We start from the raw sequence: 13955 nt of genomic DNA, 5'->3' as shown, positions 1-13955 counted from the left end.
TTCATGTAAAACTAAGGATGTTAATATAACATAATGATTCCTTATTCTTTTCTTTATAAAGCGTTTTTCTGCCTGTGAGCTTCTCAAAGTGTTCCCACAGTAAAATCAATAACAGTAAAACAAAAGTAGAAAAAGGAGTCGCAATAAAAAAGAAATAAACACATTAAAGATCCAGGACACATCAAGTCCAATCAGATTAGATCAAACTCATTGGTTAAAAATACTCAGAAATCTTGTCGTCTCCATGATGTGCTTCTAAGTTCTCCTTTTATATTTGGTTTGATTGTTTCTCTGCGTGTTTTCTGTGCAGCGTTTCCATATCCGACCCTCACGGAGATCCGGTGAAGTTCAGCTTCAGTTTCAGGAACGTTTGAAGAGTCTTTTTATTTGAATGTTCTTGAAATCTTCCAGGTTTCTACATCTTAGTCACTTGTGTTTGTTGAGCAGTGAGTCAGAGGATCTGGTGATGATTCTTCGGGCTTTATTCATATTTTAGAGTTTATTCTGGACTTCATCCATCGACTCTTTTCTTCATGAAATCCCAACATTCTGGGGAAGTTCTGTTCGGGGTTTCCTAATCAAACAAGTGAGCTCCGTTTGCTTCACCACCGTAGAAAACTGCTGTGTAAATAATGTCCTTTAGTTACTCTAAGCTGACAGATTAACATTCATCCATATATATTTAGGTGGATTTGTCTAAAGCGCATCAGAAGGAACTCTGCTCTGATCGTTCACATTTCCTCTCCTAAATACTTTATTTGACAGATGAGACAATTGTTTAGCTCTAATCTGGAGTCCAGGCCAATCATCGTCAGTGTCAACACCTGGAAGTCCTGCTGCTGGGATGTTTCTCGGTCCTGTCATGTCTCGATAAAACAAGGCGGGAACATTAGCCGTTCAATCCTCCTCCTCTTCCTGCTGCCAGTTAATTGACATCAGAGGGAGAAATTCCTGCAGAACTTCATAACTCTTTCAGTCATGCCTCGTGCACAGCCAGATGTACGGTGTTGTAAAATTTACATTTTAATGAAATATTTGAATAAGCACTTGAAATTCACTGTAGCAGGTCTCCTGGTTCTAAAACCAACATTTCATGTTTGTGTTTTGAATAGCAGCATCCAGGAAATTAGCATGCCAGTCATAGAGATTAGGAGGGCATCAGTGTAAAGTCACAGGCGCCTCAATCAAGGTTCACTGCAGGTAAATGCACGCCATGACATGTTTAAATGAAGGGCTGAGGGAGGGGGGATAAATTCATGGGGAGGCGGCGAGCCCACACCGGAGACAGAAGTGGATTGGAATGAACTCTTTTTACTGATGCGCCGAATGACTAAAACACCAAACATTTACATTTCCACTGCAGAGGTTTTAGTTCTAATGTTAGACAAAAGTTTCTTCTACAGACTTTTTATTTTTTAGAAATAAAAGACTGAAGCTTTACGACCATTTCATGTTTTATTATCACCAGCTTTCCTCGAATTCTCAACCCTTTGACTTGTTGTTGTTTTCAACCAAAACTTTTACTGTAAAAAGTGAAAAATTGGATCAATTAACAAAAGTTCATTAATTCATTTAAAATATTAGTTTTTATCTCATTTAATTTTTATGTTGAGTAAACTATCAAGTCAAATTGTTAATTTGATGAAAATGAATCATTTTTGTTAATTGATCCAGTGTTTGACTTTTTACAGTGTTGAAGCTGTTTTGGTAAAGTCGAGAGGCTGAACAGAGAAAAACGTTCTTTTTCTTTTGACTTTTGGCTCAAAGTCTGAAAATCCCACAGAAGATTTCTTCTGTTGTTCCAGGAAAACATTCAGTCGGATTATTGTGAGGAGCCTGATGTGAGATATCCTCCAGTCTCAGTTTGATTCCCGTCTGAGGCCGATCATGAACTCACCACCTTCACATGTTCAGCAGCACTTTGTTCATTTAAGGCTGATAAATATTACTGCTCAACAACATTTTCTATATTTTTAGTTCATGTAGTTACAATACATATCATTGAAATAATACTAAATAGGCATAAACAGTTAATAAAGGAAAAGGAGCAGAAAGAAGAAAACTTTTTCCATAAACTCCTGTTTGCATTAAAATTCTATATCATTAATTAAATGTCCGTCTCATCCTCCAGGCTCAGGTCCTCCCCAGAGGCCTTAGATACACACATATATATATATATATATATATATATATATATATATATATATATATATAAATACTTCATCCTCTCTTGGTGCCTTGCCACTGAGAAGCTCATCATCTGCCTTGGTGACGCTCCCCTCAGGTGAGGCTGCGCTCAGGTGAGGCTCCCCTCAGGTGACTTCCCCTCAGGTGAGGCTCCCCTCAGGTGAGGCTGCGCTCAGGTGAGGCTCCCCTCAGGTGAGGCTCCCCTCAGGTGAGGCTCCCCTCAGGTGACTTCCCCTCAGGTGAGGCTCCCCTCAGGTGAGGCTGCGCTCAGGTGAGGCTCCCCTCAGGTGACGCTACCCTCAGGTGAGGCTCCCCTCAGGTAACACAGTCCTAAATCTCCGCTTCCTCAGGAAGAGGCGTGTCATCAGGATTGAGGAGATCCTTGAACAGCCTTTTAGCATTAGCCTAGCCTTTTATTCTATTTTATGGTGGTTTTATCTCTGTTTTAAAATTGTTTTATTGTTTTTATCATTGTTTTTAAATTGTTTTACTTGGTTTTATGTCTTTTATCCTTTTTTTATGTTTTACTATTGCACAGTGCTCGGTTTTTGTTTTTCCTTGTGTACAGCACTTTGGGCCTCCTTGACTGGTGGTGGAAGGTGCTTTATAAATCAATAAATGAAATGAAATGAAATGAAATGAAATGAAATGTTCCTTCTCCCACCTACAGCGTTCCCAGTCAAAGTCAGTAGCCCCCCCCCCTCCAGCATTGACAACGGTGCCTCCAAAAAACGACTCCCACCTCCTGAGGTACCAGACGGTTCGTCAGAACCGACCGACCGACATGGTGTGAGGGGTATAGAACTGAATCTAGATCAGGGACAGGCAACTCCAGGCCTCGAGTGTCTGCACGATTCCCAGATTTCCAAGCCCTACTCACTGATCACCTGTTCAGGTGTGTCCAGCCAATTAGAACATGCCAGAGCAGGTATGTTGGAAAGCATGCAGGAATGCGGCCCTCGAGGCCCGGAGTTTCCATCCCTGATCCAGATCCAGGAGCAGAAGAGACTTTCTGAATGTCAGCTCAGCAGGTCCGACTCAGCTGTTCCAGTACAGGCGTGTGCTGCACGTCGTCGACATGGTCCAGTGTAAACACGGAGGAAGTGGAGTTCACATTTGATCTGATTATCCCACTAGAAATGAAACAAAGCGAACACTCAAATAAATCCCAAAGTTTCCTTTTTGAAGCAAAGCTTCAGGAGGTAAAGTTTAGAGGTTAGTTTAGAGAAAATGCTGCTCTGTCTCTGACATCGAGTGGATTCCTGATGAGAGTTCTTTGTCCGTAGTGCAGCTGCATTAGGAGGCCGTCTTCAGCAGCTCCACATTAATAGTCTTTCTCAGAGAGATGGAACAGCTGAGATATTTACTCAATGAGTGTAATTACCGCCGGCTGTCCGCTCGGCCCGCTAACTGATGCGATAAATACCTTTGTACTTTCATCTTCCTTTAGTTCTGATTTTAATTGCTTATACTCTTTGAAACCTAGAGGTGCTGTTTCATAGAGAAGAAGGCTGGCCCAGCTGAGAATTACTGATTGCTGTGTTGGTGTTGGCAGTGGAGCCGGCTCCATGCTATTGTTGTGTATCTGTGTGTGGGTGGGGGCAGCGAGGCATGGCTTCTGAAAGGAGGCAGTAATTGAAACAAAACAAGCGCTGATTAGGGAAGCGTCTGGCAACTCATGATCCAAACAGTGAGCCGAGGGCCCCAACACAAGAGCCCTGGAATAAAGTGGTCATCATCTAATTAACACAACATGTTTTAATTACAGAGTAAACCAAGCGCTGCACTGTGTCAATGGAGCGGATGTGGAGAGGGCTGCAGTACAACATCAGAAACAGACAAATAATTAGAATGGAATTACAAGCAGGTTTATTGCACGGCTGCAGCTCGTCTTCATAAACACATTTTACATCAAACCATCAATAACTAACACTACAGGAGTACTAATTGCTGCACGGCGAGGCTGGAAGCTCGCCAAATCTGACTGTTAGATTAGAGCGCTCATGTGAACGATGAAGAGAAGCTGAAAGCATCGCCGTGTTTTAGGGCAGTGCAGTTTTGTCCTTTTTAAAACCTGCTGGCTCATATTTTCAGCTCATGTCACCAAATATGAAGAAGAATATATTTATATATATATTCTTTCAATTCAGCATAGAAAGTTAGAAAAAAACATTTGGTCCTTAAAAAATCTAACTTTGGAACTCACGTCCACTGATTCGAAGTCTGCATCCAGTTTTAGTCTTTTTAAAAGACAAAGTCTTGGTTCTATCAGCAGTTCTGTCCGCGTGTTTAAACGGTTCATTCATGTGTTTTTACTCTTTTGATTTTTAAACTGCAATATGTAATTTGAACAATGAGTGTTTCTTGTTTTTTCTCTGGTATTTTATCCTCATTTACATATACTTGGAATTTAACATCTAAAACATTGTGTATGGGGACGTCCACGTCTTTATATCTGTCCTCATTCTTTCTCTTTTAACTTTTTATTTTCAAAACAACAAACAAACAAATAAAAAGAAACAATGCTAATAACCCACAAACGATTTTGGATGTTATAAAATATGTTCAGAGTTTGAAAAAGGGCTTTGGATCAAAGCGTATCAAGTCGCAGCCCTTTGGTTCTTATTCAGTTAAATATACAAATATCTCATTTACTACACAGAGTATGAACACAAAATAAAATCGATTTCATGAAAAGTTCAGTCAAATAACATTTATTTATACACTAATACACATATGTACATATTATAAACAATATCTTTTATTAGTTTCTTCAGTGCTTTTATTTTTTATGTAAGGTTTGACCTTTTTCTTGATGTCTTCCCTATAACTGCCCCCCCCCCCCCTCTATTTTATTTGTTTGTTTCTGTGTTTGTTGGGTTTATCTTGTTATTCTATTGCATGTGTGGAGAATTGTGTTTTATGTTTTTATGTACAGCTGTTTCTTTTAAGACGAATTTGAATGTTTTATGCAAACAACTGCTAAGCCAAGTTAGGGCCAGTCCGCTCTCTCCGTACATGAGCAGTTCATTTATTAATAAATCACCATCAACTGTATCAAAGCTTTTTTTAAATCCAGAAAGATTCTCATTGGATATTGTCTTTTTCAATTACAGATAATAAATAATAAAGTCAATTTTATTCAGTGACTTTAAAATGAGAACAAAATCATCAAATTCAAGAAGCAGTTTAATGAATATTGTTGTAACATTTTCTGAAAAATGAAGCTAAACTAGAGTGTGAACTTACTCCACATTCCTGACATTTTAAATAATTTACTTTCTGTCTTTCAGCCGCTCCCTTAAGGGTCACCACCATGAAACATCTGCCTCCATATAATCTTATTAGGACCTTTTTTTAAACCATCCTCCTCATGTCCTCCTGCTCTTCATCCATGAACCTCCTCTTTGGTCTTCCTCTACTCTGTCCTGGTAGCTCCAACCTCATCCTCCTTTTACCAACATCATCTCTGTTCCTCTAATCCTATCAAATCTGTCCATCTCCATCTGCTTCCCTGTATTGATCTCCAGAACATCTACCATAATCTGATCCTCTGCTGGATCCATTCCTGATCCATCCTGATCACTCCCAAAGAGAACCTCAACCTCTTCAAATCCAGTAAATCCTGCAGAGCCACATGCATGTCAAGCTGCTGTTAGCGTTAGCCCCACCTGCCCTTACGGTGGAAATGAGCTGTCGAAGGAAAGAAATGGACAAACTTCTTTGGGGGACACAGGTGGCCTGTAGGTAATATCACGGCCGTACACCCCTCGGTGACCCCGTGTACAGATAGTGTTTGTTTTTTGCCATAGCTACACAACAGCTGACAGCTCAACACGTCATACTTCATTGAGTGAGCTAACATGTTTTGTTTTGTAGTTTTTGGACCACAGTTTACATGTAGTCGCCAGAATCTTCTGAGTCTTGAATTGGTCTTTGGGACAGTAAAATCCTTCATGTTGAACTATCAATGCTGCCATTGTATACCTGAAGAAACTACCAGAATTCTGGATTCTGGGGTCACCATTGATGGTTCCTCCCAATTACAAGAGGGAAAGGAAACACAGGATACAAGTATCTGATAAATATTGATATTTAACAACTGTCATTTTAGGGGCTTCATAAACACAACAAACAAATATATATTGTAAACGTGACATTTCTTTTTCAGATAACTAGGACATGTACTTGCCCAAACAATACCGCAATAAAAGAGATATGGATACATTATGGAATACTGTAGTACAATGATAAAATAACTGAAAAATGTACCTAGTTTTTATTCCTATTATGATGCCCAGATTTTGTCATTTAGTGCAGACTACCGAGATATGATTTGAAGACGTTTGTTATCCAGCTGGACTCCTAAAAACTGATGGATGAAACTACATCAATTTGTTCATTTATTCCTCTTCTTCATTGATGTGCTTCCTCCTTCCTCAGTTGTGTACGAGAACATCTTCCAGAATTATCCCATAATGAACTCCTGCTCTGGATGATAATCATCCTCTGATGTTTTCAAGATTTTTTTGAGCCGTTTCTGAGCCACTGATGCCATTTCTCCATGCGGGCGCTCACTATTCAGCTGGCAGTGAACAGGTGGGACCAGGGCGGGGGAGGGGAGCCTGAGTGTGGAGGAGCGGGGGAGGGGAGGTGGCGCTCATTAGTCGTTCAGGAGTTAAAGTCACAAGTTAGTTTTTTGTTAAAACGTTTGAATGAAATGTTTCACCAGCAGCTTCAAAGGAGCCGATTTTACTGTGCACCAATAATGGGATTGCTGGTTACATTCTGTTATTGTATTTAAATATATTATTTGAGTATTTGAGGAGCTTTGTCATCATGTTTATCATGAACAACACAGTCATGACAATGAGAGCGTTCTGTGAAAGCTGATCAGATTTCTTGTGATTTTTTTCTCCATCTTCATTTATTAGGAATGTGTCATTTAAAGTGAAACAAACAATAACTTGCAGACATAAACAACAATTTGAGAGCGAAATATGAACAACCAGCATTTTATTGCATGTTTAGAATACTCACATCAGTCATTGCCACCGATTACAAAGTGTCTCATCACAAATGAAGAATGAGGCAACAGACTGATGGAAGACATCAGGAACCATATTTAAATAAAATTGAGAGTTGGTGTACAAAGTAAAAACTGTTGCAACATGAGAGCTGCACCATGCCCTTCCCGTCCCTTCACCCAAAACAGGAGAAACAGGACAGCCAGTGATGCTGTTTGTGCGATGTTTGGGGTGTGGATGCTGCTGCTTACCTCCGCCGTCTGTCTGCTGTGCTTGATTTGACTCTTTACTGTCTGCTTAGGATGAGTGTGCAAAAACATGGATGCCCCAAAGTGTCTGATCAACAAACTGGAAATGTGTGTAAAAGGAATTTCTTCCAACAAAAACATCATTTGACTGAATACTTTACATCTTGGCACTGGATATTTTTCTCTTTTTACTTGTTAATTATAAAATGTCATTGATACACCCATGTCCCGTTACTGACCATCCCTCCCTCCCTCCCCAGGTATCCAGTCTCCATGACCGTGATCAGTCATGCAAGATCTAAACCGACCCGCTCTCTTACTGCAGCCGGCAGCCTTCCATATAGAGCCACAGAAAACAGTGGTTGAACCGTGTATCAAAACCAGCTTAAAGGAAAAATGGGAAAAATCTGTACAAAATTCTTCAGTCAATGATAACAGAGAAAAGTCTGTTTTTTCTATATTACAGTTTGAAGTCCAAGCACTGGGATGATCCCTTCCTCTGCTGAACCACATGTGGAGGATTTTTGTATTATTTAAGTTTAAATCAAACTTGTTAAGTACATTTCAGCACAACTTTCTGTCCCAAATATGTCCAGCAGTTTCCCCCATGGCTATTTCATAGTTTATACAAAGCAGCTGCAATAAAGCAAACGTGAAATGTTTGTTTAACCTCAGAGGGAGAGAAAGGCAGGACAAGAAAAAGGCTTTCGTGACACGTATGTACAACCATGTGTGAAAAACAGCTCATCAGTACATCAGACAGGAAGCACACAGCCGGCCGAGTCCACCAAGAAGGAAGCCTGAGGTTTGGATCGGTTTGAAACAACAAAAATGTTAAGATAAGAAGCTCTTTATTTCTTTATTTTTATTCATTTTTCTCTTCAGTATCAGACTACACATGCAAGACAAACGACTAAGTGCAACGGAGTGAAAAGTTGACTTTTTCAATCATTCCCTACAGGTTTGGACTGAGGTATGCATACGATCCTTCTCATGCTGTTATCTTTAGCAATGTCAAGCTGCACATGCTGAGACTGACCTAATCTAACAATCCTCTCCCTGCTTCTCTACAGCAAACAAACCCAGAACATCACTGAGAACTGCTGGATGAACTCAGCCCAGTTCTCACGGTCCCCGTCTGCCTCCAACAGACCCGTCCCACAGCTGCCTGGATATCAAATGTGGTCAAAATGACACGAACTTAGAAAAACAACTATTGTCAGGAAGTACCTTGTACCCAGCTTATGAGTATACAGGAGTGTTTTTGTACATAAAAAGTATTAGGAGGACAAAAACTAAACACAGTTTTGTGTGTTTGTGGGCACAAAATCATGTAAAGCTTAGAAAAGAGTTGATTGGTGTTTGTTCCAATCAAAACACAAAATCCGTGTTTTTTTTCCAGCCTAGACTTCATCCTTCATGGTTCTACAGAGAGAAGTTGTGGTCTGGTGTCCTCTGTGGCCCCCAGCGCTGTGGTCTCATATAGAGGCACCAACCATTCACTTTTGGTCATTGCAAAATATTTTTAACTTTAATAAAGTTGTTCACTTTGGTTTGTATAAAGCAAACAGAAATAAACATCAGTTTGACAAGTGCTTTCCTTCTCTAATCGGTCACAAACCTGATGGTCCGGAGGATGAGATCTAGTTGGATATTTGGCCTGATGTTGTATGGACATGTGACACTGACTAGTTTATCTTTGGTAATCACATTACATGATGGTAACACACACCAACGACTAAGAACAAAGATTTCCAGAACACCATCATAGAAATAGACTGAAAGAGTGAAGGAGGACTGCCGTCTGCTCTCACTGCCGTTTCCTTCTCTTTGCTGCAGCTGGATATCAGGGCGGCCACATTTGCTGTTGGCCCTTTACCTGCAGTACGTCTGAAACTGGGACTAAGGTTGTTAGAAGCTGGGATGTATAATATCTGTCTGCAGGTCCTGTATTGTTTCCATCATGCAGATCTGGAATTATGACCACTCCAAACCTAAAGCTGCTCACGCACAGAAACACAGACCGGAGCGACACTTTCTCCTCCAGCAATGAACGGAGTCACAACAAAGCAAACGTCTCAGATTCACATCAGCTGTGATCAGGAATTTCAATTAGCTGACCTCAGGCCTGGGCGATATGGAATTTTTGATATCACGATATAGTTATTTTCATATTGTGTGATAACATTATATATCGCGATATAAACTTTATTTGTCAAATTTGAATGTTCTGCGGCTCAAAAAGAAATGTGTAATCGTCAGCAGGTTGTTTAGATTGAATATTTATTTCCTGTCATTCTTTCAACATATCAGATGCACTGAAGGAAAATATGGAGCTGCTTTTTTAGATAACTAAAGGTGCATTCATACCAAACGCAATTCATGTGACAAATTCACAAGTCCAGCCCCTATTTCGCCAAGCGGAACATTTGCTGCTCGCCGCCTGTCAGAAATGTGTTCCTGAGCTTGACGCTGCGGCCGCATGTGGGAGGAGCTACCAGACGATGTTTTACGCCTGACATGGAGCGTGTCTGTGTATACTGTATGTCACTTACAATGTATGGTAGCTTAGAGGGTTATTTGAGAGATCAGGTTTATCTAGTGTGAATAGTTCTATAAAAACATGGGGAATCACGTCTCTAGAGCTCTAGAGCCACCGCGGTTAGAGATCAAACCACAGCGGGTTGAGAAATTAGACGTAAATTCAGGACAAAAACACACGCATTGATAAATATTCTACCCGCTGACTGAGTCACTGAAAATGTCACGCGCCCAAAGCTGAGTTCCTGATTGGTGGATGTGATGCGGCGACCTGACAAACTTCAGACATTTACATTTTGGCTGTGCTATGTTGCTCAAATCGCGCCGCGGGACTCCAGATCGCCTCAATTTGCTTCTGTATCATTGACTTAACATTGAAACTGACCGTGTGAATAAACTTTAAGAAAAGGGATATACTGTATATATATATATATACATATATATATAAACTGAAAATGAATGCAAATGCTTTCAAGCTTCAAGAGAGTATTAGTGTAATAGACCACTAAACTGTTCAGTTCCATTTAAAAACAACGCATCCATCCATCTTCTTGGCCGCTTTGTCCTTTCGGGGTCGCGGGGGTGCTGGAGCCTAACCCGGCTACTGATGGGTGAAGGCGGGGTTCACCTGGACAGGTCGCCAGTCTGTCGCAGGTTGGTGACAAACAAAGCATTAGTTCTACAAATAAATTCTAATGTTTTCAAGTTTTGGAGAATAAACATAAAATTATAACATTATTTCAGAACAAAATATCTTAGGCGTTTTACTTTTTAAACTATTTTCTAAATTTTTCTCAAGAAAATTAAATTGCATAAAAGTAATTAATAAACTGGAATGAACATTTTCTGTATCATCTGACTGTAAACTCAAAATCAGACGTGCTGAAAGAACATGTTCTGTGCAACATCTGACACAGGTTGAAGTTTTTCCGTCAATATATTAAAAAAATGTTTTTTTTTAAATTTCCTACAACATAATTTTGCTGTTTCCGACAGACTGGCGACCTGTCCAGGTGAACCCCGCCTTCGCCCATCAGTAGCCGGAATAGGATCCGGCACCCCGCGACCCCGAGAGGGAAGAAGCGGACAAGAAGATGAATGAATGAATGAATGAATATTTATTTATCCGCCACGTCTCAAAGTCTGGTCAGTGAAAATATCGTCTGACTTTAAAACAGTCTGTGACCACATCACGGTGACAGCTGCTCGTTAGCATTAGCATCTTGCTAATCGAAACTTTTCATGGAATTTTCTGTTGCTGTTATAAGTCCAGGTTTGTCCTCCAGTTCTGACTGGATCCTGTTAAAAACCACCACATGTCCCGCTGCTTCATCAGCTGAAACCACATGTTACAGAGATGATTAGTGGAAGTGGGCCCTTCAAAATAAAAGCCTATCGCGATATATATCGGTATCATTTTATCGCCCAGCCCTGGTTGACCTAAAGTTTTCCGTTACTGCAGCGTTTGAACACCGTGGAGCTGGAAACTCATCAGAAGTCGTGTTGCAGCTCAGCATGCACTTTCTTGAGAGGCTGTTTTCAGGAATAATTTCATAAGTCTAAACCATAACCTGCATGATTTCTCTGTCATTCATTCAACTCTTAAATTAAACTTCATTGATGCGTGAAGAGAGCCTTCATTATGAGTAGTGCACTGCCAAAGGACTTCATAAGTAGGAGAAGGGAGCGGCAGAGGAACCCAGAGACTATTCTTATTTTTTAGATGATGGTGGAATAAATGACAGAAAAATACTGCATGTGTGAGTGAGTTAAAGAACATTCATTATCGAGCTTTGAAAACAGAGCTTTACAGCATGAGCATGAGGTCTGAACAGCTTTAAACACAAAAACAACAGAATGATGGCGAGGAAACAGGATGTGGGTCATTTCGAACAGATTCCTCGCTGGAATCAAACAAAGACGTGATGTGGTGAAGGCGGTGACCAGCTGATCCTCTCACACTCGCACCCACAAAGTAAAAGTTCTGTTTCTTTCATTCATGGTTGAATGTGGTTGTGGTGTGGGGGGGTCCCTTTTCCAGTCTGCTGAGCTCCATCTGTTGGCTCTCAACATGACCCCCCAATCCCAGACAAATCCGTTCAACATGTGGACAAGTCTTCTCGCTCTCTAAACCTGTCTGAAAGCAGAAGTAGACGTAAATAAAAAAGGCTGCCCCCTCTGCGGGACACTGAGTTTCTCTGTTTGTAATGGCACTGGAGAGTCACACATGTGAGGAAGGTGGTCAGTGGCTGCAGTTCAGTGGGTGGAGGGCAGCGTCCAGCGTCCGGCCCACAGCGTCACATCATGCTCTGCTCCTCATCGTAATCTCTGTGGGGATCGAAGTCCGGACTGTGATTTCCAGTTGTGACCAAAGACAGCGGTCCGTCGTGGTCCTCTGGGTCCAGCGGCTCCTCCTTCACACTGATGTGGTGCCTGCAGAAAGAGAAAGCCAAGTTCCCGCTTCATTTGTGTTCTCTGAACTTTCTTTAAAATCCTCTCCACGCTTCCCACCTTCCACCTGTGCTAATTCTGGTTCTGGAGGGAAGGGGAACAAAAACAACTGTCTGGCTCTGCTGAGGCTTCTCTGAATGGACCGTCATCTCTGCTTTCTTTTGAGCTATTCCAATTCTAGCAACGCTGTGGGCTTTTTTATGGCAACCAACAACAGGGCATTCAGCTGGAATTGATAAATGAGGAAGATTAACATCACAAGACAAGGAGAGGTGTGAATGGACTCTGTGGAGCGAGTGGGCTGCTGTCGTCAGCCTCCTGGTGGTGGAGGATCAGCGGCGCACTGTGTGTTCCCCTTCCTGCTTGTTAACATGCACAACCTGCGACGCGGGTCCCCAGAGGACGACCTTAAAGCGGCTTCTATCATTAATCAACTTCAAGCAAACACAGCAACCAGACACCGGCTACACGCTGGAAACTCCTGAATGAATGCATATTTTCAAGCGAGTGTCAATAAAGGAAGAAAAGCTGGCAGAAGAGGCGTGCATGCAGAGAGGCAGCCGTGTGCTGCCACAACAGCCTGATAAGAAACAGAGCCCTTATGAGAATAATAACGCTGTCACTTGTAAACAAGGCGAAAACATGAGCCGCCCCCCCCTCGGCTCAGCGCCTGGGCAGAAGAGCCACTAAAGAGATGAGATCTGCCAAATCTCTCATTACAGAAACAGAGCGGGAAGAGGAGGCCTGGCAGAGGGAGGAGGGAGGAGCATCCCAACCCGCTGCAGGGGACGCTAACCTGTGGCGCCGAGCAGAGCCGTGTCACCACGAGGCGTCGGCTTATTTACCGTGAGGGACGAGCAGAGCCGTCCTGGTCACTGAAGCCGTTTGAAGGAGCCAGTCGTATGCTAACGACCTGACTCAGTTTACTCTCACTAATGAAGAAAAGAAAAACCGAAGTCAGCTTCTCTATCATTTCACTTCAAAGTATCTCCACAAGTGCTGCAGGTCTGTGTGGCTGCAGGGCCGACACGGAGCTCTGCGCTGGTTTCACTCTGATCAGGATAATTTTGGAGAGCAGGTTCTGTCCAGAAGAGACCTTTGGTTTCTTTTAAAGTGAGGAGAACACGCCACACATGAGCCTCGTTTCCACTGAGCAGTCCAGACCGGACTGGACTTTAGAGCGTTTCCATTACAAAATGGACCCATGAGGGCGGAGCTTTTGTCACACGATGTAACCCATTGATTGGTGGAAAGGTTTTACGATAACAGCACCAGAACTTTAACCGACTCAAGATCCAAACTGAAAGTTTTGTCCTGTTTTCATCTGGATTCTTCCTCACCTCCCGCAATCCCAGAATCAGTATTCTCTCTTATTCTCAGGGGTTGGGGACCGGAGACACCGAATCGTCAAATACAGAGACACCCCTCCCCCATCTCCGTCTGACCCCTCCCCTGTCTCCGTCTGACCCCTCCCCTGTTTCTGTCAGACCCCTACCCCATT

The 13955-nt window shown here is 42.0% G+C and overlaps 1 protein-coding gene across 14 annotated transcripts in view; it reads right to left on the bottom strand.

Annotated features, from left to right (window-relative positions):
- Nucleotides 1–7186: 7186 nt before the first annotated feature.
- foxp1b (forkhead box P1b) overlaps nt 7187–13955 on the bottom strand; it is a 179803-nt gene continuing 173034 nt past the window's right edge. For all 14 annotated transcript variants that reach the window (XM_036212113.1, XM_036212109.1, XM_036212111.1 and 11 more), the window contains one exon: nt 7187–12436. In XM_036212113.1, the coding sequence (XP_036068006.1) occupies nt 12301–12436 (136 nt within the window). In that variant the 3' untranslated portion in view covers nt 7187–12300. The remainder of the gene's footprint in view (nt 12437–13955) is intronic.

This window comes from Oryzias melastigma, linkage group LG5 (assembly GCF_002922805.2).
Source record: "Oryzias melastigma strain HK-1 linkage group LG5, ASM292280v2, whole genome shotgun sequence".
NCBI lineage: Eukaryota > Metazoa > Chordata > Actinopteri > Beloniformes > Adrianichthyidae > Oryzias > Oryzias melastigma.
This window is presented reverse-complemented; position numbering and strand designations above follow the sequence as displayed.